General features: G+C 34.7%; 1 protein-coding gene across 1 annotated transcript; it reads right to left on the reverse strand.

Moving 5' to 3' along the window:
• Positions 1 to 1,800: 1,800 nt before the first annotated feature.
• LOC143598134 (E3 ubiquitin-protein ligase WAV3-like) lies at positions 1,801 to 4,450 on the reverse strand. The gene is made up of 2 exons (XM_077076431.1): positions 4,058 to 4,450; positions 1,801 to 3,640 (listed from the first exon to the last, which is right to left on the reverse strand). The coding sequence occupies exons 1-2, from the start codon at positions 4,448 to 4,450 to the stop codon at positions 1,862 to 1,864; spliced, it is 2,172 nt and encodes a 723-aa protein (XP_076932546.1). The 3' UTR covers positions 1,801 to 1,861.
• Between the last annotated feature and the right edge of the window lie 20,978 nt (positions 4,451 to 25,428).

A 25,428-nucleotide genomic window follows, 5' to 3' on the forward strand; every position in this document is an offset into this window, starting at 1 on the left:
CTATAAATTCTTTTTGGATTCTCTAGTTTATTTTAGTGTGTATATATGTCAAAACATGCATATTTGTTTTTTTAATAAGTAAAAGAAGCTTTAAAGTATACAAGAGATTAAAGATTTAATCAGTCTGAACCTAAATTGTTTCGAAATAGATAATCAATTCAAATATACATGAAATGAACTTTTGATAATAAAATATTATCATCATTCCAATAAACAAAACACTGAACTTTAATAATTTATATTACAATTATTGCTTTTATTTTACTTCATATTTTAACTTTTCATTTCCCCACCACTTCCAAGAATAATCCAAAAAAGGTTTTGTATTAGAATCTAATAATCACCGTTTAACTGGGTCACTAGCTGCGCCCATCATTGTTTGTTTTTATTTAATTATTGTTTACACTTTACTAATTTAATTATATTATTTTTTATATTTTATATAATTCAAGTGAGAGACAGCATTTAATTATGATATATTAAATGCATCTAACACAAGATATTTAGTTCATTATCCGAAGAGTTTTGTTACAAAAACTGAGAAATAACATTTGAAAAAGAAAACATGTGGAACATATTCGCCTATCTGACTTACATATGAAAGATCAACAGCAGAGACTTGAGACTTGAGAGTAAGATTGCAAATGAAGCAATACCCAAGTAACAAAACTAATATTTGTGATGGCATGTGATCTCTTACTTCAATTCTAAATCTCATGATACCAAATAATAACATAAAACAAAAGTTTCACTTATTATATGAAGGAAATAATGAAATTGCCTATTTTTTCTGAATGTGCTATACTATATACGTTGTATTTAGCCACCATAGTGACATATATTACATTAATCTTATACTTAAGAGTACATTTTGTTTTTTTTGAGCGTGATGTTAGCTTTCATACCTTCTTGCATTCTCCTAAGTTGAAGGAATGTAAAATAGTTGTTTTCACATTGTTAATTTATAAACCCATATTAACAATATCATGTGAAACGGTAGCCTAATATAACACAGAAAATGTTCACTTTATTAATTCAAGGACCGATATTAACAATATAATGTGACACTGGTACCATAATACGACTCAGAGAGCCGTTATAACTCCTATCACCTTTTAAATTTAGAGACCCATATTAACACTATAATGTGAAATTGATAGCCTAATATAATATTACTAGACATGTTTTTTCACTCTTTTTAATTCAGGATATTATTAACTATCTTCAATTTATCTATGAAATTTATAGTATATGAGCAAAAGGCAATTCATGTATAATATGACACATAACATCTATATGAACTAGATTTGAATAAACAAATATATGTGTAGATATAATGCTCTTTGATATAGGTATAGAAATACATAACTGGAATTTGGAAATATACTACTTTATGTGATTGTCTCCAATATATCAACTTTTGGACAATTTTTTTGGAATTTATGAGCCCAAACAAAATTGAAAGACGAGTGTCCATTTTTTCAGGTTAGATTCATGTACACATTTCATCCATCTAATGATGATATATCCACAAGATGCCAATCAAATAATCAAAAATCAAATATAATATTTCATTACACAAAAAAGATGCTCTCCTACAATCATCATCATCATTTACCCTCACCATATTTTTAACTTATTTATCTGTTTTTATTATTTATATAAAACAAAAAGACATAGAGCCCCGTCCCTTTTCAACTCAATCTCATCATCTCTCGTTTCTTTCGGGTACCCTTTGTCGCTATATACTCAATCTGGCCCCACCTCACTTCAATTACACAAATGATTCAACAATTTAATTCTTTTAGGGTGTAAAGTAGAATAACTTAAACCACAAGGACTAGAAATGTAAATTATTTTATCAGAATCTGGCATCCTCAAAACCGTGTAAGTCGCTGACTCTGTTTAATGTCTTTCTCATGATTGCGACTTTAGCCAGCTTCTCAGCCACTCGCCAAGCCGATATCGGCGTCAACGGCTCACCCTTTTCATTTACGTAAGCCGCTGATTCCGTTTGAGCCTGAGCCTGAGCCTGGCGCCGTCTTTGCAACTCGTTCAACTCGGCTTCCAAGCTGACAACAAACTCGCTAGAGCCCGAGCTGGTTTGGTGAAGTGTGGCTCGAGCCGATATCAGCTTGTGGTACGCGCCGAGGAGGTCGTTACGAGCTGTTAGCAAGCGTGACTCGGCTAATGCCCGGGTAGTGATGAAGAGATTTCTAAGCCGTTGGATGGAGAGAGAAGATGATCTGATGGTGTGTGGACTAGGCACGACCAATGCATGCTCGTTACAATAAATAACATCCTGCGTTACTGAATCCCTATAACTGCACCGCACGGATAGTACTTGGTGGGCCCCAGTACCCGATGACGGGACCTTCAGTTCGATCAACAATTCTCTCTCTTCATTCGCACACAATTCCCCGATTCTAACTGTACCAGTACCAATATCGAAACCGAGAGCTAAAGCTCGTGGCGCGTAGGAAAACATGGATGTGATTTCCGCGGGAGCCGAACCGGAAAAAAAGCCTAATTGTAATTGTAGATCTTGCACAGGTACGTTTAACAAACTCGTGACCGATTTTGCGAACGAGTGTTCGTCGATTAAGGTGAGTTTTAAGCTATGAACGGCGACGTTTAGGTGAGACTGAGAGTAGCGCGTGGTGGACACATATGACGACTGACTGGACACGTCGGATAAGAGGAAGATACTCGCGACGGTATTTTTCTCCCGACGGTCTTCTAACACCTTTGCGGCTTTTTTAACGGCGTCGGTTGCGTTAGAATAGCCTTCGAGAATCGCCATCGCGTCCACTATACGACGAGCCGCTCGTTGACCGGAGGCGGTCATTTGTTTTAGATGTAGTAGCCGCTTAGAGTATGAAGAGAATGCGACTATTGATAACCGATCGGAGGATGAAAGCGATGAAATGATGATTCTCATTGTACGTTTCATCAGCTTCAGCTTTACGCTTGTCATTCTTCCACTCACATCAATTACAGTTACCAGATCAATCGGAGCTCTGTTTCGTGTTGGTGTTCTCCGTGTAGACGGTGCTTTTGCTCTTAGAGCAATCGCGTACGTCTCGTAACCTCTTCCGGTCGAGATCACAGCTGCCTCCGGCAATAACCTTACCTCCACGTCACCGTTACCTCTAGCATCTATATCTACCGGACTGTAACTACTGTTACTGCATCTGTCAACGTGAAACCCTTGGAACTCACTAATCGAGTCTTCATCATCGCAGTTTTCATCAGATTCAGGGATCGGGTTAAACCAACCTTTAGGCGTCAAACAAGCTATCGGCTCATCATCGTTATAAACCTTCAAATCTGGCTTGAACGAATTCTGCTTGGTGAATTTCTTCCTCTTGTCAACAACGTCAGCTGCTACCATTGTGGGTAGATTTACTTTTGGTTTCTCTAACTTTTCCGCATACTGATCCTTCTGATGCTGTATATCGTTACCAGACAACACCGACGTCTGTTTCTGCAGAGTACCACAGATAGGACAAGCCAGCGTTCCTTTTTCCTTCACGTGACCGGCGATGCACGGGAAGTGAAAGCTGTGAGAACACTCCGCGGTGAATATCGCCACTCCTCGACCCCTCTTCACGCTCTGCGAGCATAATCCACATCTATCCTGCAAATTCAAAACCACGTGTGTCAGAATCTAAGCAGTTATTGCGGAAAAATATCGATATCCGAGAGTGAGATATCGGTAATTTTAATATCTATGTAAAATTCATATATATAGCAATTTAACAATAATAATTCAGTATACTCTCCCATTAACAAATTAACCTTTTGCAAATTGCAAAACACTAATAATCGTAGCAAGTAAAAATTGATTAAGATTTAAAATAATAACATTGAACGCTAAAAGTTATAATTAAGACTTAAAACACTGATATCATAAATATCGGTGGTATATCGGTCAATATCGTTGATATTATTGGTACTAATATTCTGACTTATATATCGTTAAGGGACCGGTAACCGATATCGGTCAAAATATGAGATAATGATTAGTTGATTACGATGGCTATGTGAATCTTACTGTGGAGAAACGTAGGTTTGCTTTCAAGAGAGAAAAAGCCGACGGCGAACGAGGCGACGAAGGAGTGGATGACCATTGAAACAGCCTCGGGCTGTTGCTGGTCTTGCAATGAAGCTTTGGACTCACCGGAACAGAAGCTGATTTCTCCTGTACGCCTGTGGTGGTTCGAGTTCGACATCGCAGATTTGGACCGGCATCGGTTTGTACATGAAGCCGAGGCGTTGACGGAGTTGAAGAAGATGAGCTGAAAAACACAAATCTGCCACCAGGTTTGGGAGTATTATTGTTATGATTATTATTATGATCACGATCTACTCTGGAAGATTTAATTGAATCGGAATCGGCTTCTCGAGGAACCGATGTGCAGAAAGCTCTTCGCCATCCAAACACCATTTGGCTGATTTTGATGGAGAAATTTGAAAATAGAAGAGGGTAATGTAATGTAATGTAATGTTATGTGAAAACTGAATGTGAGTGGAGGATGGAAGGCAAGGCAGAATATAGAAAAGGTGGGTGACTAATGTAATTGAATTAAATAAAATATTAGAGGCTCTGCATCTTAATTTTGTTTCTTGGGCAGAGTTTTTATTACGAGGTCGATATATTTATTTTTAGGAAAGATCGGCTGCCATTAACTGTACATAAATGCCCATCCCGTTTTTAATGACTGTTTTGCTATAAACGCGTTTTTTTTTTTATTTTTTAATTTATAAAAATTGTATAAATTTTTAATTTTTAATTTTCAATATACTGGGGTTGGATAGGATTAGAAAAAGAGAAAACATCTTTGTAAAAACCATGGTCTCTGATGTGTGTGAGGCGGATTTAGAATCTTTAGTTTATCTTCTGGTCGGTTGATGTTTTGCGAAACAGATTAAAAACACTAGTTTTAATGTAGAATTAATGTTATGAAAGACAAAATCTTGAACAACATTAAAGGTCTAATCGTTCCTATGGATTCAAAGAAGCAAAATTTAATTTACTTTTGTAGAGGGATTGGTGTGACTTTAATGTTAAATTTTAACATTTATTCTCTCATCTTTGCTATTAAATATTTTTCTAATATTAGTGAAATCTTTTGATATTGGCTTTGTTTTTTTCTGTTATTTGTGAAATCTTTTTCTTTGTAAAGAAAATTTTACTTTTGATAAGGTTAAGTTAAAATGTAAATAAGAAGTTTGAGATTGATTTATGGTAAAAAAAAACATTAAGAAAAATTTCAAAAAAATAAAAAAATCATAACTCAATATATAAATAAAAAACGAAAAAAATTAAAAAACCAAAATATTTCCCCCGTCATTCCCATTCCCAAAAAAAAAAGAAAAAAAAAACGACGAAAAGACACAATGCCGAGAAAAAAGACGCAATGTCGAAAATGAACAAACAACATAATGATAAACAAAATAAGACATAATAGATCGCAAAATATAACACAATGCCGAACAAAATATGAAACATTGTTGAGTAATATAACACAGTATGAAGAAAAAAAGATACAATCAATAACGAAAATAAACACAAAATACAATGATAAACAAAAAGACACCCTGGTCTTTTCCACTTTTGGAGTTTTTTTTTAAGAACGAAGAATACGCTGGAAACATTTTTGTGTTTTTACATTTTTCGTCTTTGTGTTAAAATTTGAGTTATGAATTTTTATTAATTTTTTTTATTATTTTTTTTGAGGGGTTTATTTTGTGACTACAAATCATTCTTATTTTTGTCCTCCTTTATAAAATAACTTGACCTTTTTTATTATTAAGAAATATGCTGAGAAAAGTTTTAAAAAGTATTTAGGGATTCACATAAAATGGTTTACAAATTGTAGTTGTTAAAAGTAGTAAATTTAAAAACATCAGTTTTGGTTTACCACATTTTTTAAAGATTATTGTAACGTCTATTTTTTTTAGGCTAACCGCCCATGGTATCTACTGGATACATAAGACACGAGTATTTGAAGGCCCTTATCCTTATCTCATATGATATGATTGCAATCGCCTTTACGTAATGTTTACGGAACGATCCATTTATAGAGATTTTACCAATTCCGGTAAGATCAAAAGCAATGTACTAAAAGATCGTCCATTGTTTCACTAATTCATTGCATCAAAGGCAGATAACATCTTGATCACACTATATAATGCTTTTTTGGCTAAGCATATGCTTGACAAGTATAGGGCATTGGATAGTTTGTTTGGTTCCAAAAGCTTAACTTGGACTCTTGGAGCTTTGAAAATTTAAGTCACGTCAATAATTAGCAATTACTTTTAGACAAGGGCTTTAAAGACTAAAATTACACAATTATCCTCTCTTTAATTGTGTTTCTTTAGCTTTCTTTTTGTGTCATTTTATATTTACCATCTAACGTTACTTTGTCATACTATTATAGATGAATAAAAGCTTCAACTTGATTCATCATTCATCAAACACAGTCCATGTGATGTGCTGATAAACTAGATGTTTACTAAATTTCAACTTAAAACAGTGAAACCATAGAAAAATTAAGAATATATGATTAGCCATATATATTTAAGAGTAATTATAAAAATCATTTTTCAGGACAACTGAACAATTTTAAAGTCCTAAAGCGACCCGCGCCTTTATTGTAGTTTAACTTAAATTGGAGCGTTTTCATGGAAAAAAAATAGGCATTACTCTTAAATAACCTTCAATGTTCTTGATAAAAGCAACAAGAATAATGTTATTTCAACGCCAAATCATAAGATAGAGAGGACGAGTTAATATCTTAAGTAAGATGAACCAATGAGATTATTTTCTTTTAAAATTTTATTTAGAAGGTTGATTATGTAATTTTAATACCTTTTACATTTGGTAGTTATGTATGTTTTTAACTCGTTGATTCACTCTCGTGCTGACTAAATACAAGTTGGATATATCTTTCGCTCTCAAATGAACGGTAATACTCAAACGATTCATGAGTTCCAGTCATCAAATCTTCAGCATTTAGCCAGTTTTTCATCACTTAATTGCAAACAGCCGTTCAAGTAGAATTAAAATTTCGTTTGTTTCACTTCACTTTCAAATACCAATTGTAGCATTACTTTAGTTGTTTTTATTCGCGTTCTTCATCTCTTATCAAGTTCTTCATTTTTGTGGAAGTCATATAGACGTAAACTATGTAAGTCACACACACAAGATGTGAATTTCTTATAATGATGTTGTAATTTGGGATTTCTTGTTGGAATGGGTTATATATGTCTCTGTTTTGGTTAGATTGCATATTTGTTTGTTTACTTGCTTAAAGAATAAGTTATGCTTATACCGGTATGAGTTTGATGACTTGACAATGATGCTTTGAATTATAATGTTGTTTGATCATACAAAATGAAAAGCAGTGTTAACCATTTGAGTAATATTAATTACAAGAAGCTTAGTTGAATAGGAATTAAGGCTTTTAAATTATGTTAATTTTTAACATCTTTAAATGATGAAAAATGTAGATAAATTTTACTTGTAATTACCTATTGAAGATTTGTATGCATATATAGTGAAAATGGTTATGAACTCATCATCTAGCACCCATTAAGTGTTTGATAAAATGCCATAAAGAGGAAATAAAAAAAATAAAATAGATGAATCCTTGCTAATTCTCATATGAATTATAAGAAATGACTTGAATACATGAAACTGAAATACTTGAGTTGAACTGATGTTATGGTATGCAGTTTTAATTGTTAATGAGAATGTTGATGTTTTAAGAGTTCATATGATAATCGGTGTTGTAATGGTCTTGAACTATGTATATTAAAATGTTCAAGTGAATCTTGTGGCAAAGGCAAGTAGATCTTACACTCTAGGCATACATAAGGTTATAAAATAACAAGTTTATATGCCTATATTATTTCATGAGAAAGGAAGGTGTAGATGTTAAAAATGAGTAGTTATGATGTTGGGGTATGTATGGTGTTGAGTTTTAAGTGGTATAATAGTTAGAATATATTTGACCTGTTTGTTAATGTTCAAATCAGTAGCACAATCAATTGATGATTTTGACCCGCTTGAGTTATGATAACATAAGTGGGATGGGTAAATGATGGTTTGGCTCATTGATTAGTAATATTATTTGTAGTATGGTTAGATCATGCATCGACCCAATTGTTAGTAATAGTTGGATATGGTAACAAGGTTGAGCTCGTGGATTAAATTATGTATTTGACTATTTAAGTTGTGTTTATGTTTATTATAAGCAAGCACGGGAAAGTTAGGGATGGAACGGGCATATTATTGAGTTGTGTACCTGTAGTTATGGTATACTATCTTGGATTTAGCGTATCATATGTTGAGCAGTGACGCAGGCACGGGGAAGTTCGGGATCGAACGGCATATCTTGGATTTTGCCAATAAACTCCCTTTTTTTTTCAAAAAGTTTGCCAATTGCCAATAAACCTAGATTGATCATAAAACTCACAATATTAAAAATCACAAACTAACTTTCATAAATTTACAAATCAAAACCATTATTCTTTCTAAATCAATTATTGACCGATAAAACCAAAACCAAAGCTCAAAATATATATCATCGTTATAGTTAAACCTAAAATTAAGAAGTGTTATCCATGTAAAAACCAATGGTGCATCCAATTTTTTATTTTGTTTTACAAAAGAATCATAGCTTTACTCAACCTAATACCTATTTTTTCAAGTAAATGTATACAATCATTGTACAATGAGAAAAAAGAAAGAGAAGAGTTTCAGCTATAACTAAAGAACCTCATAAACTTAATAAATCATCTTATCTCAAAACAAAGAAGAAATATGTTAGTTATGTCCCTATGGACATTCTAGTGATAGTGATGTATTCCTCTAACCTTAGGGTAAATGGTTCCAATCATGCAACATGCAAGTTTGATGATACTAAGGTTAATTAATAGGAGTATAATTGGTGTAATTTAAAGAGAAAAAAAAAAGGGGGTTAGTTGTATGATAAACAACTCTCTTTGGATTTAAATCTATATTCTTCATCAATATGAAAAATAATTACTTCACAAGTTCACAATAAGGTAGAAAAACATATTATGATGCTAAGAGACAGTTTTTTTTTTATCGTTTTAAAGTTTTATATAATTTTGTCGTTTTTAAGTTTTATCATTTGATGTTTTTTTGTAACTTAAAGAATAATATATAGAAATGTCACATGTGATAATTGTGTAACATATTTTAGACGGAAATTTGGCATTGTGGACTGTTCACAAAACATGCTCAAGGATTTGTCTAAAAGAAGAAGAAAATAAAAATGCATAGTTTAGGTAAAAAAACCAACCCTTTATTCAATTAAGCATGTGCATCGAAAATCAATAGAGTAATTTTTAGCTTCAAATTTATTTTAACAGTTTTTTTTAACTTACATGTAGTAATAAATCGATTTTGGATTTGTTTTAAATACATTTTTTTAAATACCGAGATACTATATATAATTAACTAAACGGAAAACTAGTAAGAAGCTATACACCCAAGTCAAACTCTCCCATTAAGACAACATAATCTGGTTAGAGTGAGGCATTGAGGCTCTCCAAATTTGAAGAGTGCGATAGCCTAAATACAAGAAAGTCGCAGTTCTTTAAAAAAACTATACACCCAACAAAATCAATACAAAAGATTGGGTAAAATCAAAATGACAGCAATCTGACCAATCAAAAACAAGAAATTTTGTTATATTTCACAACCAAAGAAAACTATTCGTCTTTATATCTCATAGAATTCTTGTAATATATGACATTTTGTTATAGAAGATCTAGTTTTTTCTTTTTATTGTATTCCAAAGAATCCAACATGCAATCACTAACATAGCTTTCAAAAAACTTTTATCCTTTCTATCAAAAACGCCAACTGTGTGAACAGTTTAGCAAATCCCTAAATTATTACCCGTGATTGCTGGAGACTTACACCAAAGCCCCTTCTGAGCCAAACGACTTTTGCTGGATCATTTTCCCTGGAGAGGTGATTTTTTTTTAAGTGATTAAGCTAAAAAAACCTAAATTTTTGTAGATTTAGTTTTTACTTGAAAGATTAGATTAGGTTAGAAAATATGGATATTGATGTGAAAACTGAAGATGGCAGGGTTGCATGAATTTGGAGGATTTTGATTTGACTGATGATCCTACCTCTGCCTTCTACTCTGGATGGACCAATGCCACTTTACCCTTTTCTTTCCCATTAACTCTTTTTGTCTTTTGCTTAATTCAATAAATATACTTTAATCAATCATTCATGGAAAAAATTTTAAAATAGCCCATTTGTTGTTTAGGAGATATTCTCAAAATAACCTTATTTTTTTAAAGATTTAAAAAATGTCCATTAAAACTGTCGACGAAAACAAATTTTGATCCAAATTCATATTCGTCGATGAGTTTTGAACCAAATCTATCTTTAGACAACTTTTGAACCAAACTCGTCGGCTTAGTTAACTTTTAGACCAAATTCGTCAGCTCTAATAAATTTTGAAAAGAATCGTCGTTTTTGAAATTCATGTTTTTTTGAAATCCAACAACTTTGAAAATTTGTTTTTATATAGTTTATTATTATAATAATAATTAATTTTACTCATATTTAGTTTTTCTTTTATTACTTTTAAAATATAAAGTTTTATAAAATTTCGTATATGCCATTGAGACGAACTTATTTTTATTTACATGCCAATCTAAATTTTAATCAAAACCGAGTCGAGTCAAATTTATGTCGAGACGTTCAATAAAAACTTGACCTGACTCGGTTTTGAATAAAATTTATGTCGGCATGTAGATAAAATAAGCGCGTCCTAACGGTATATTCAAGATTGTATAAAACCTTTATATTTTAAAAGTTATAATAAAAACTAAATAGGAGCGAACTTAATTTTAATAATAAAATATTAAAAACACAAATAAGTTAGTTTGTGGAGAGTTTCATCATCCACACCAAACTTGGTTCAAAATGGTTTGGGGCACCATCATCTAATCCAATTGGGATGTCTTTATTGGTTGTTGAAATCCGTTGGCTCGTTTACAAATACGTCGTTTCAGACATATTTTGCATGGACTTTTTGGGATTATTTAACAAATGAGGGTTATAAAGGGATTCTCTCTCATCTTCTGGACAATTTTGGAAATTTGACCATCATTCATTGTTCTGCTATTAAAAGTTAACTTTCAAAAAAAAAAAATTAAATAACATTCTTCTATAAAGTATTACTATGATAGAGCTTATGTGATATACGGGTGGTTAAAAAATAACAAAAAAGTTAAATTTAATAATATACATTGTAACATACTTTATAGATATATAAGATATAAATAATGATTAACAACATTTTACAATTTATAAATTTCTAAAAACCTCTTTGAATACAACATTAGATTATGACTTAAATATTTAATATTTGCTAATATTAATTATAAACGAATTAACAATATATCATTTATAAATCAAGAAATCCAATGCAGCTACCATTTAAGTGGGGTTGGTAAACATCTTTAGTTTGAAACATGGGGTCTTGGGTTTGAGACTTGTATCATATAATAATTTATTTTTTCTAAATTTTGCAAAGTCTTACTGCCATATGAAGATGCATGTATTTGAGGAGAAACCGGGTCATTGTTCTAGCATGGAAACCGAGCCATGGGTTAAAACATAACTAAACGGGTTCGTGTCATATATTGTGTTTAGAATAAAAGATGATAAAATATGGAACTGCTCACATGGCATCTGCGTATCATCCTATGTGGAGGCCTAGAATGATAGCATGTGGAAAACTCATATTGCTTTAATAGTATAGATATATAGATGATTTTAACAGTGAAAGGGTGTTTGGGATTCCTTATTTTACCTCCTTATAACTTTTTTCATAAGTTAATAAATTACAACTTTGTAACTTATTAACTTATCCCCTCACAATAACAAAAAATAAACAAACTCCTTTTAACTTGTTTAAAAGTTTACAAGTCATAAGTTGTTTAAACCAGTAATATAAATTAAGCGTTAAAGTCTAGTCAAATGTAATAAAATGATCAAACTTTATGTCTTTGTTTAATATAAACTAGTGGCGAGTATCCCATGCTTTGCGACGGGTCAGTTGACTCAGTTCGGACGGTATATGTTTGGTTCGTCACGTTATTGGTATGATACCAACACTTCGTATAGATATTCGAAAAGAAAATCTGAAAAATGAAGTCGTGATATGACCAAAAGAATATTGACACGTGTTTTTGAAAGCATAAAACCAAATAACCATAAAGAAACTCAAAAAGAGAATAGGTCATGCATAAAAACTAATTAAAATCAAAATAAAAGAAAAGAAAACAAAGAAAATCAAAAAAGGAATTGCAGTCACACACACCCTGTGTGTGTCGGGGGGGGGGGGGGGGGGCGGTTGATGAGTGAACAACCAACTCTACCAAGAAACAGTGGTAGACTCGGTAATTATATCCATGTATGGCAGTAGAGGGGTTAACACTAATTTTAAAGGAGTTTTTGGAATTTCATATATGAATAAAAAGAAAAGAATTTACCCCCCCCCCCCACCCCCAAGGGTCAGTCCAAAAAAACCATTTGTCCAACATCTTTTTTTTGCATGTACATAAAGCTAAAATTATTAAAATAAAGAAACCCTACCCATGTAAGCCTTGGTTTTACGGTTTTACAAGATGCTTTGAGTTGTAGCCCTGGGTCGGGGAATCACTATTCACCAACATGTAATCATTTAGATACATAATGTACAGCCACTAAAATCAAACATTAGTATCCTATCGGGGTTAACATAAACTAAATATCTTGTAATGCATCGAACTATTGACCCGGACTCAAGGTATGAGTTAGTGTGCAAACCAAGATGAGCTAAAACATCATAATGGATCAAGATGTGTAGGGCTTGGCATAACGTGGGCATAAGCTATGCCAGAAGGAGGCGTAGGCTTTGGTGACGGTGTAATCAACGCTGGTAAGTCTTTGTCATTTCTCACCTCATTGAAATTTGAAGTTTTTGAATTTCATCCTTGTACTTTTTTGTTTATATATGATATTATAACTTATCAATATTAATATGTGGTGTTGTAACACTTTAGGTAATGTTTTTGGATAAAGGGGTAGATGGCGATCAAATGCTTAGGACCATATATGAACACACGTCACAAAGTTGAAATCCTATGTACACATCACCTCTATAATGTAGTGTCTGCTTCAATGACTCCTTTCTAGTGACACAAGCAGTATAGTATAGAAGTAAAAAGATTAAAATATGAGTTGTAGTTATGTTTGGGATATAGGCCAAATAATCAATGCATTTGTACAACCTTTTGGTGCATCCTTTTAAGTGGTGCTCCCTTTCTGTTGACATGTGAGGACACATCCACCTCCCTTCCAATATGAACTCCAAATCCAAAGTGCTTTTTAAACCTTTTTGTCAATTTAAATTTCAAAGTATATGTAGTTTAATATGCCTAGTGACTACACACCACCACCTTAACCTAATCCTTTCCTTTTTGACTTTTCTATAAAATATTACATTTTACTTAATTATATAAGGCTGAGGGGTGTGGGGGGCTCTAACGGGGGCGCGAGTGGGGGCTCCAGCCAATAATATTGTGACGTGTGGCAGAGAGAGAAACTGGATAAGATGGGTGTTGGAGCCCCCGCTGGAGCCCCTGGCCCTGGTGTGGAGGGGCTCCAGCAGGGGCTCCAGCGGATTTTTTTTTTATTTTTTTATAAATATATTCAAAAAACGTATTATTAAAAAAACTCATAAATCATTAAAAAAAACACACATTAAAAAAAAACACATTAATATCTATAAATAAAATAAAAATTAAAGTACTAAAAAAACATTATTCTTATTATTAGGCTTGGTCTTCTTCGATCAACCTCTTTCGGATACGTTCCTTTTGCTTTTCCATCAGCATTTGATCGACCGGATTTAGGTTACTGAAGTCTCTTGTAAGGAAGTTCAAATCTCTCATTCGACTTTTTTCCTTTTTGTCATTAGAGACCACCTCCATGGTTTTGTTGAATTTATTGAGGGATTCAACAAGATCGACGATGTTTACGGCTCCCCCCTCAGCCGGTTTTTTCCCCTTGGCGTCCCGTCCCAATGGTCGCCTCCTCGGCGGTGAAGACGTTTCCTCCCCCGCAATGTTTAGGTCGAATCCAACGCGGCAATCCGACCCGGCATAAGTGCTATACGCTCCAGACGAACTAGTTTTAGTCCGTTTCGGCCCTACTTCCGCATCATGGTCCGGCGCCACAAGCTCAACCCACTTGGAACACCTTTTCAACCTCTCCCACAACTTTAAATCGTCCCACGTCTTCACCGTCCCATACCTCCGCAAACACTCCTGCCTCCACTCTTCGACAGTGAAATTGTAAACCGCCAAATCATCACTGCCACTTGGTCTCATACGACCGGCGTTCCTGTTGAAAAGATTAGTAAACAAGCCGACAAATTTTCTGATTTCGGACCACCGACCCGAAATCATATCGGCGTTTCGCTCTGTACTCCCAACGAGCGTATAGAACGTCTCCCTAACCTTTGTCCAAAAAACCTTGCTTTTTTGGTAGTCGGCTGCAAAATGAATAATTAAATTAGATTTCCAGTTAACTTTTTTATTTAACTTTTTTATTAAAAATCATTTTTAAAAACGTTAAAACAATTACCGCAACGCCGATCCTCAGAAATGACTATCCAAGCCCGACACAAGGCTTCCTTCTCATCCGATGACCACGGAGTGGTTTTCCGTTTCGTCCTCGGAGTCGAAGCCGGTCCCGGCCCGTCCGTTGCAAGTTGTTTTTTCCGGTGGACGCGTCTTCTTGCTCCCGAAGCATCACCGTGTGATTCTTGTGTCTCTGGAACAACAAAGTTAGGAGACGGTTGTATGTTGGATGGTTGAAAGCTGGATGTTTCTTGCGACCCCGAAAAAAACATCGATTGGTCTGGTGACGACCATAAATCGTCGTAACTATAACCTGAATCTATGTTTGGGTACCAATTTCCAGACATTTTTGGGTATTATATATGAGTTTGGGATATTATATATGAGTTTGGAGATTGAAGTTGTGTTTTGATATGGTTGAAATGGGTTGATTTTGGGGTATTATATAGGAGTTTTTAAAGGTTTTTTTTTTAAAAATAAGGAGCTCAACGGCTCTTTTGGGCGGGCCCACCAGCTTTTCCTCTCTCTTCTCCCGCGACCACACTCACGCCTGCCTGGGGGCTCGCGCTCGCGCCCCGTTCGCGCCCAAGCTCGCGCCCCGGTGGTGTGGGGTTAGCGTCTGGGGGCGCGAGCGGAGGGGCTCACGCGCCCAGGTTAGCGCCCCACACCCCTCAGCCTAATGTTATCATCAAGGAAACTAAATGAAATGCTAGGTTTTTTTAATACCTTAGTTGGAGTAGATCCCAATACACATGATTTTGGACACTAAATCCAAATGACAATCTTGTCCTTCATTAGAAAACTACAAAGTTTTTCTTAATAGCATTTGGACCCCCCATAATATTTGGTTAGCCTTCTTGAGACATTATAAAATCATCCTATAGCTTAGCAATCACCCACACGCTAGACCATATGACTTTCCCAATTGCTAGACCATAAGACCAATTGCTAGAAAAGTATATACTAATATAAACACTTTCCCAAAATTACATTAATGCATTCCATGGCTTTTATCAAACAACTATGTTTGATAAGCATGCCCTTCATTGCTACCCTCACTTGCTTTAACGAGTCAAGTTTATATTTGTTAATGTCATGTATTAGTGGACAAATCATCTATTATAAATCGTGTATTATAATCTACGTATATTGTTCACCTTTTCATTAGTTTCTTCTTATCTACAAAATTAACTGTTAAATACAGTTAGAAAGTGATTTAAATGTCTGAATTGAAGTAGATCTTTAAACTGAAACCTTTGTTTATTTTTTTTTAAATTTATTTCTTACTTTTTAAATATACATTTATATATATTATGCGTGTGTGTGCATTTTTTCTTGAATGATCTTTCTAATTATGAGAACTTAAGCCACCAAAACTGTTAAAATTGTTCAATTCTAATGGCCCACCCAACTTAGTCGGTTTTATTGTCATTTTTCAAAACTGTAGTCAACGATTTTTTTGATTATCCATAACTTATTTTGTTTAAAATAACCATAAAGGGATAGTCCAACCAATATGCTGATAATATACCCATGATATGTAGCCATTCAACATTTGAGCACAGGGTAATACCATCAATTCATTATAGTGTTTATAATCAAGTAAACATGAGAACAAGGGTAAATTTGTCACATAATATTGATAATCAAGCATTAATCCTCTTGGTTGATTCCTTTAATATTTTAGTGGAATTAAACAAGTATTGTATGCCCAAAGCAATTCAACTTGCACATGATATAATTGGAACACCCTACATGAAGGATCCACTAGAAGTCTAGAACCCAATGAATAGTATTTTAATATCTTCTTTTTGCTAATTAAAAAAATATTGTCTAGTGAAATTTTAGGGACATAAAACTTCACGATTTTAGCTTACTTGGTGACTGATAATGAAATAATGTTTCTCAAATTCTCTCTTTTATTTTCTATGCATCATTTTTGTCATTTTAACTGAAATACTGAATTGTATTATATATATTATCATACGATACAAGTGTTTATATAGTTAAGACTCGAGCATAAAATGAGACAACAAATTCAAGCTCTTCTTTAATTTATCGGATAACTTAGTTGTAAAGGCTAGAAGTCATAAAACAGTCGGAATGAGCTTTATCAACTGTCGAAGACTAACACTCTAAAACACATGTATAAATCAAGCGATGTGCAACCTAATTTGCAACAGCACACCTAATTTCTAACAGGGGAATCCTAAACGATTGATGGTCCTTCTTCAGTCACCAGCTAATTAAGCCATTGACTATCTACATCATATGAATTCTTTTTAAAAAATATATTCATGCCCGAATATTAAAATGCATTAAAAATTATCATATTGGATTAGTTGTTTCTGCGTTGTTCAAAAAGAAAATAATGACAAAAAATCAAACTATCAACGAAATTTGGTGAAGTCACATGGATAAGCAGTGTGATTAGTACATGTATTGACCAAACTTGATAAAATAGTTACAAAAGAAATAATTAAAAGTTTGTTTTAACAAAAAAAATAATAAAATCATGATATATATAAACAATTATTAGTAGGATGGTTGTTGAGGTGTTGTAATTATTGGGGCACATGACATCAACTTGTTAACTACTCCCATCCTCACCAACCAATTTTATCATTGGTTTTCTAGTTTTCTTTTATATAAGAAAATAAATTATGTGAATGTGACTAAGAAAAACATCAACTTCAAATTAAAATTCGCAAAAGCAAGTTGATACTTGATATCAAGGCAGGATGGATATACGCGATATAAGTGACACATCAAGACATTAATTTTAAGGATAACGTTTAATTATTCTCCCGTATTTCATACAATATAAACAAAATAGAAATAAAATAAAAACATGATAATCAATAAATTTAAACACATAAATCTATATTTCTCCTATTCGGTTTTTGAAAGCTTGAAATCGAACCATTACATCTTCCTCTTTTACTTTATCAAACATTTCTCTTTCAACTGTACAAATAAAAGCATTCTTTTAACACTCATCATCCATCCAATTGTGCAATCCATCTTGATAAGTTTCGTTTTAGAAAAACATTTTTCAACAGTTGCGGTTGCAACCGGTAAACCAATGCTAACTTCAATATTCGATAAATTAAAGGAAAAGTGACGTGCTTTGCGGTTTCCACCATTACACGAGCAAGGTCATACATTCCAGTCAATTTTGCAGATTTATCATATTATTTTAAGGTGTGATAAAAGGTTGTAAGATAACCCAAAATGCACCCTCTGTTTCATTACAGACTACTCGGCTGCAGCGTCTGCGTGGAGACGGAAGTTTGGTGACAGGAAGAGCCAAGGAAGAGGAGGCCAGCGGCAGGGGGCAGCTGGTGGTGTTGGTGCAACGTGGATTCTTGGAAGGTCGCAGTGGCTTTTTGCTATTTGATGCTTCACCAAAACCAACAAGGGTTAAATGGTTAATGAGTTTTAATTGGTTTAGGCTTTAAACATTGGTTGAGCTTTAATTGGTCTAGACTTTTAAATTGATTGCGCTTTAAACAAACAAGGTTAACGTTATATTTTTTTCACGGGTAGCGAAATACAAAACCGACAAAAAAAAGAATTTTTTTACACTGTCGACGAAAAGTTGAGAGGCAGCGGAAGCTACTCCTGACAATAAGTATAACAAACCATAATAAGAAATAAAATAATTAAAGAAAGAAATGAAGAAATGAGAAAGAAACGAGAAGAAATAAAAAGGAAGAATGGGAAATATAAAGGAAAATTACATCCCACATTGGTGGAAGACAGAAAATGGAAGGCTTCCATCATGGTATAAATAGAATTTCTAACTCTTGTCCCACATCGCTAGATTACAAAACTTGTAAGCTCTTTATAAGGAAGAGAGTTTACATAATAATATTCTTATGTGCCAAATCACACCCTGAAGCACCCGACGGGCACGGGCTCGGGCGCAATGCAGCGCTTTGATGGCGCACTTTGCACTTCGCATTGCCGCTTAAGGGCCGCCTTAGTATTTTTGCACCTTCGCGATACGCGAAGGAGTATGCAACGTGTCGAGCAATGTGGCATAGCTAGGGCTGACTCGACAACCCTACTGCAACTTCGCGATACTCGAAGATGCTCAATTTCGAGTATAAATAGGGAGGCATCTTGGACTGCACAAATCGTTCAAAAACTCTTGATCTCTCTCTAAAATTTTCTTATATAAGGCTAGTATTATACCAGGTAATTGTAACGGTACCTCTCCGATCGAAAGGAACTTTTATTACACGAATCCAAAAGCTCTACCTAACCAATGTATGACATTGTGCTATCGTGTAAAGTTTCATGTCTCGTGATTATTGTTATGATTATAGGTTTATACTAATAAAGATATACTACATTGTGTTTAATCTAGGTGCTTAACACCAGAAGGCTTGTTAAATATAAACTTGCAAGATGAGACATTCGAATTTTTGCATAACTCACATTTGCGTGAGACAATCGATTTTCCAACACTGTCATGATGCTTTTCCAAAACCATCAAACTCATGACGGATAGTTTAAATATTTTCAAATGATTTAAACTACATTACAGTGATTAAGTCTCTGTAGACTTATGGGATGGTTACTACTGGTATTGTGGGGTTTTGTATACAAGGCTTGCCTACTGGGCTATTACACATTACTTATTGGACAAGTGTTAGCCAATAAGTAATATGACCACAGTCACAGATACGGTCGAGTGACAAGTACCTTTCGGTAATTTGTAAGCAGGCAGATGTAAAAAATCTTAATGCTGTAACTGTAAAATGTATCATTTATAATTGAATGTACTCACCAGTATTTCCTGCTGATCAAATATTTTAAACATGTTTCAGGTGACTTGTTAGAGACAAAGGAATGATGACTGCGGGCTTCCAGCTTAAATAAGTGGCTTGTTACCAGAATAAAGAAACGTCTTTTGTAAAATAGGGTTTATCCCTATAAAACTTATGTTTGTATAAAAACGGGTTTTTATCCCAGTTTATGAAATAAGAATTATGGTGTTTTTACAACTCTGATCATTTTTCCTAACTACGGTTCTGTTAAGATATTCCGCTGCAATTTATTTTAATAAACACCGATACCATCACTCAACGTTCGCGGCTTCCCTCCTGGGATATAGGGGTCAGGGGCTGTGATAACAAGCCGTGTCCGCCCCCGCACATTATCCCCTCCAGTGTCACCTCCCTTGTCTTCAAAATTTAAAAGAAACCTCTAAAAGTGAACCACGGGAATGATTCCCATCTCTATTTCTCAACACCAATCCTAAATTATTAAAAGAACTAGTAGCTATAGTAGCTTTTTAGATATTAAAAGTTGCTATTCAAACTCCATCAAATTAACGAGTGTACGAAACGAGAAAAATAATAAAATAAGTATTTTTAAATAAGATAAAGATAAAATAGAGAGAAGAATTATATGGGATTTTTTTAAATGATAAAATAAATTTCAAAAAATATGATTTTTAGTTAAACTATATAAGATAAAATATGGTAGAAGAGATGCAAGTGTTCTTATACGCTAAACTTCACTTTGAAGTCATTCATAATGTATAAAAAAATCAAAATTGGTATTTTGTGATGACAATAGTTTCTCTATTCACTATATCGACTACTATATTGTTACGGGACATATTTTATGATTAAGGAACCTTTACTTTAACCAACTCAGAGGAACAAGCAATATATGTTTTCTTGAGCAATTAGACCCAAATTCTATCATTTAGAGTTATGATTCAATCGACGAGCATTATATGTTTTCTTGAGCAATTAGACCCAAATTCTATCATTAAGAGTTATGATTCAATCTCGATGGATTTTTGTGATGTTTTTAGTTATTTCTTTTAATTTTTTTTATATTTGCAATTTTGATTTATTTTATTTTATTATTAATATACATGAATCTTTTATTTCGATAATTATATGTTCATTTAGGAAGTTAAATCAATGTAGTTTTTCTAAAAAACTTTACATCAATTGCAAATTTGTCTTATAATATGATACAGTTTGGTCATTCTCATTTTAATAGAGTGGTAAAATGGTTAAGATTTGAAATAAGAAGTTAGGGTTCAAAACATGTATAGTGTAATATTTTGTAGTCGTTCCAAATTTTTTTTTTATAGTCTAGAGTCTAGACTCTAGATCATGCCAGCTTTTCTTGTAATCTATCCAATAGTTTATCATGAATTGATTTCTTTTTTCTTTTTATTTTTTCTTAGCTACTAATTCTATTATCATATGTAAAATATTAAAGAAAGAAAAGAAGAAGAAGAAAAACTCTCTTCCCAACACTCTCCTTTCTCCTTTCTTTCACAGGGTTGAAATCATCTAGTGTTTAAGCTTTCATTTCATGTTTAAACTAATTTGAAAGCCATTAAGGTAAAAAAAAAAGAACGAAAAGAAAAGCCTACTACTAATTAAGATGAGTCACACAACACGACTAATATGATACGCATAGACCTTAGATGATCTTAATTCTTAATTCACCACACACCTCATATACCCCACACAACCCATCCACCACTTACTACCTTCTTCACTATCACACCTCCACTTGTTCCACCACATCACCACCCATTCTGTCTCCTCCTCCTTATTTTTTGCTTGTCCTATTTTCATTTTATAGGGTTGTTAGTTTTCCATATATTTTGTAGGGCTGTCACTTTTACCCGAAACCCAAAACCCGACCTGAAAAAACCCGTACCCGAACCGAAGAACCCGAACCCGATAAAAGACTAACCCGAACCCGAACCCGAACTGAAGTAATTTGGGTTGGTTCTCGGGTTTGATTTATAAGTTTTGGGTCAACCCGAAAAACCCGAATAAACTTCTAGTTTTAAAACTAAATATACTTTTATGTATAATAAGCTAAGTCTTATCCACTAAAGTTATCATAATCTCACTTTAATCGACTGTTGTCATTCTAACTATTATGGATTGATTGTTTTTTATTAATTTAAGTTTTCCGTTTATTACTAATAGCAGCCGAAAATCACACCCAATTGAATACAATTAAGGCTCGAGTTAGTTTTACTCTTCTTTTGAATTGTTTTATCAAGTTATGTTGGTTTGTTATTTGATTATTTGTGTTATAAGCAAAGAAGAATATGTTGTTATACGTTTAGCATTGTAGTTTTTTAAAAAAAATTTATTTTTGTGTTTTTCTTTTCTTTTGTTTGTTTGTTTTCTAGGATACTCGAAACCCGATTAACCCAACCCGAATTACCCGAACCCGAAAAACCCGTGAAAGATTTGGGTTGGGTTTCGGGTCAAGATTTAAAACTTTGAAACCCGAAGAACCCGACCCGAAAAACCCAAAACCCGAAAAACGAACCCGAAGAACACCCCTAATATTTGGTTTGATTATTGTTTATATATGTGTTTGTTTAGATCATGATAATGTTGCCATTCAAAATAACAACTTGTAAGGCCCCGAACCCGGTAGCCCTACTTTAACGTCGGATTTACTCATAAACACAGTCCCTCAAATCAGAGTTTATTAAAACTTTTACGGAATATAAAACGTCAATCATTTGTTACAAAACATTAAATCTTTTCTTTGATACCATAACACAAAACTTTATATTCAAAACATTTTTACTTCTTTCTTCAGATGCCAGCCGTTCAATCCATGCATTCGTCATCCTCTTGCTAGCTCTGTAATCGGCTTACCTGCGTGCATACTAAAAGTCAGCTACGCTGAGTGAGTTCTAGTTAATCAGGCAACATACAATCTATTCCCATATATTACTTCCCGTATCCGAAGACACATATTACTACCTTAACCTTGTATAAATATCCATAGGAGGATCGTCACGTAATATCTATTAAAAGAACCATTACCATTACCCTACCATATATAATTTCCATAGGAGGAACACTATACTATCCGTAGAAGGAACACTTTACTATCCATAAAAGGAACACTATACCTTCCATAAAAGGAACACTATACCTTCCATAAAAGGAACACTATACTTTATTATTTAATATCTATGTAAGGAGCTAGTCACTTCCATTGACGATACGTGCAATATCCGAAGATCGTTCACGTACCGTCAAGCAATCAATCGTATCGATCACATATACCATACACGGCATACACATAAAATTATATCCTTTCGTTCATACTTTCTTACTTTCTTTTGTATTATCTTACTTTCATATCTTACGTTATAAAGAGCATTACGCCCTACATTCCTCGAGTATTACTAGGGCTCGGTACCCTCTTCGTAACCATACAACCATACGTTATCATTTCTTTCTTCTATTATCTCTATCATGTTCATACACATAAACATACATAACATACTTACCTTATTCTTAGCGCTGCAACCTGACAGTACGTGCAATATCCGAAGATCGTTCACGTACCATCAAGCAATCATTCATATATTTCACATTATCCATATAAGGCATACACTTATCTCTTAGGATAAGTGTATTAACAAACATATTGAGTATGCACACAGCCCCGAAAACGTAACACATAAATGGGGCTAGAAACTCACCTGAATTCTGCTTCTTTTTCTGATAGCTGTAAATCCCTTCTCTATCTGAGCTCGGCTGACTGTACAAGTTACACGTATCAATACTCGCCTGATCTAATCTGGTGGCCTAGTAGTGGCTTACTTAACTTATCGCTTTTTAATTTATTTTCTAATCAAACTTAGCTCTAGGCGAAGTTAACCTTAGGCGAACTTAGCTGTAGGCGAAGTTACCAGCTAGGCGAACTTAGCTTTACAGCGAAGTTGCCATCAGGCGAACTTGGCTTCAGGCGAACTTGGCCTCAGGCGAAGTTACCAGTTAGGCGAACTTAACTTTACAGCGAAGTTGCCATTAAGCGAACTTAGCTTGCAGGCGAACTTAGCTTGTAGGCGAAGTTCATCGCGTTGAAGGCGAAGTTGCCCAGATGCAGGCGAAGTTACCCAGACAGCCGCTGTTCGGTTTCTTTCCAGCATTTTGAGCGTTTTTAACACCCTTGCTATGGTTCAATATCACCCACTACGCTTCCCGACCATCTTCGGTCGCTTATACACTAAAAAGCTTGGATTTTTAAACCTTAAAGGTCAAGAATCATACCTTTTTGAGCTTGTTTGGATCTTGTTTAACTTGCTAGCACACTAATCGCTCTCTCTCGGTCCTGCCCGATTCTTCCATTGGCTCGGTCGGCCGGCGGTATGTGTGCGGTGTGTGTGTGTGTTTTTGGAGTGTTAGGGAGTTTGGTGAAAATGAAAGATATTTTGGGTTTAGGGGATATTTATACCCCTGAAATCCCATGGACCTAAGGCCCATTCTCATTTAACCCATCTCTATTAATCCAAGTCCATAACCCACGTCCATTACCCGACACTAGCCCGACCCATACCAACCTCTATTCTTTTATTTATTTCCTGATAACCCGAGTAACTTTCCCTCTATTATTAAGTAATATAATTAATATTATTTTGGGATTTTCGGGATGTTACACAACAATAATATCATGATAATGTTATTGATTTATCTCGTTAATTTTTGTTTGGAATTGGCTTTAACTGTTTTTTTTCCTTTTACGTACATATTTATATTCGAAGGCCGCTAAACAGTGGTTAATAGTGTCATGACATTAACGATTTCTGAGGACACTAAAATGTAGATAATTGAACATTAAGGCCATACGTTATGGTCAAACGGAGGGGTTGTGTGGTCCTATGTGGCAACAGAATGGTGCGAATAGAACAATCCCTCGAAACCAATCCAGAATGGTCCACGCACACCATTCAACTTTGCCATGCATCACCCTCATGTACATATTTAAATTTGTCGTCTGAAGCTTGTAAATGTTCGATTAGAGTATTCAAAAAGGAGAATGTAGAATGGTGGGTATAACATAGGTTGAGTGGTGGAACTATGAACTCAATCTTAGACCATGAAGAGGTAGGTCCCAGCAGAGCCCAGTTAGACCCGCAAGACTCACCTTGAAGAGGGACGTCTGCGCAAGGACCAACTGGTTCCGCATGACCCACCATGCTCAGAGATGAAGACCTTACGCGCAGTACGCTAGCTGTTCCCGCAGGGAAAGTCTCCCAATGAAGTACCCGCCTGTCCCCGCAGCTGCGGATACAAGCCATCAGGGAAGGCTACCCGCACTAATAGCAAGGCTACACGCACAAGGCACTAACTCTCAATAATTCAGTGTCACCTGAAGGAATGAGCAAGGCGGGAATACTCCCGCCCAAATGAGCCAGTCCGTATGCTTCTGGAAGATCTTTTGTACTATACCTGCCAAGGTATGGACAAAATAGACAAGATCTGACCAAAGCAGCCCATGAACCAATCACAGGGTGACAGCTCACCGACAACAGTACGAGGAGCATGCTCTAGTACTGTTTGTCACTATTAGCCACTGCCTACTCACCAACCCTTGTCGTGGCACGCACATAGCCTGCAGTTGGTGGAAAGGGAACAGTACACAGCCGGCCTTGTCACTATCAGCCGCTGCCTACCCACCAACCAGCATGGCACGTGCGTAGCCCATGGTTGGTAGAACAGGAATATTATACAGCTGGCTGTACCTGCTTGGAAACCTACCTTCGGCTATAAATACTCCAACACCTTGAAACGGTAGGATCTTCTGGTATTTTACCTTCACTAGCTATTTCTCTCAATATACACTTATATTCAGAGCAATCTAGTCTGATTCTCACGCCGGATGGTGGTCACAAGGAGGAACCCCCCCTTCTCAGTGACGAAC

The sequence above is a fragment of the Bidens hawaiensis genome, unplaced genomic scaffold (assembly GCF_021521415.1).
Source record: "Bidens hawaiensis isolate Kalapana, Puna unplaced genomic scaffold, B.hawaiensis_p1.1 tig00049689_1, whole genome shotgun sequence".
NCBI classification, from domain to species: Eukaryota; Viridiplantae; Streptophyta; class Magnoliopsida; order Asterales; family Asteraceae; genus Bidens; species Bidens hawaiensis.

What these genes read in the sequence shown, in the direction of transcription:
- LOC143598134 (XM_077076431.1), bottom strand. Translation starts at nt 4,450, where the DNA reads ATGGTGTTTGGATGGCGAAGAGCTTTCTGCACATCGGTTCCTCGAGAA. An exon ending in CAAACCTACGTTTCTCCACA is followed by an intron (nt 3,641 to 4,057) that starts GTAAGATTCACA and finishes TTGAATTTGCAG; the next exon opens with GATAGATGTGGATTATGCTC.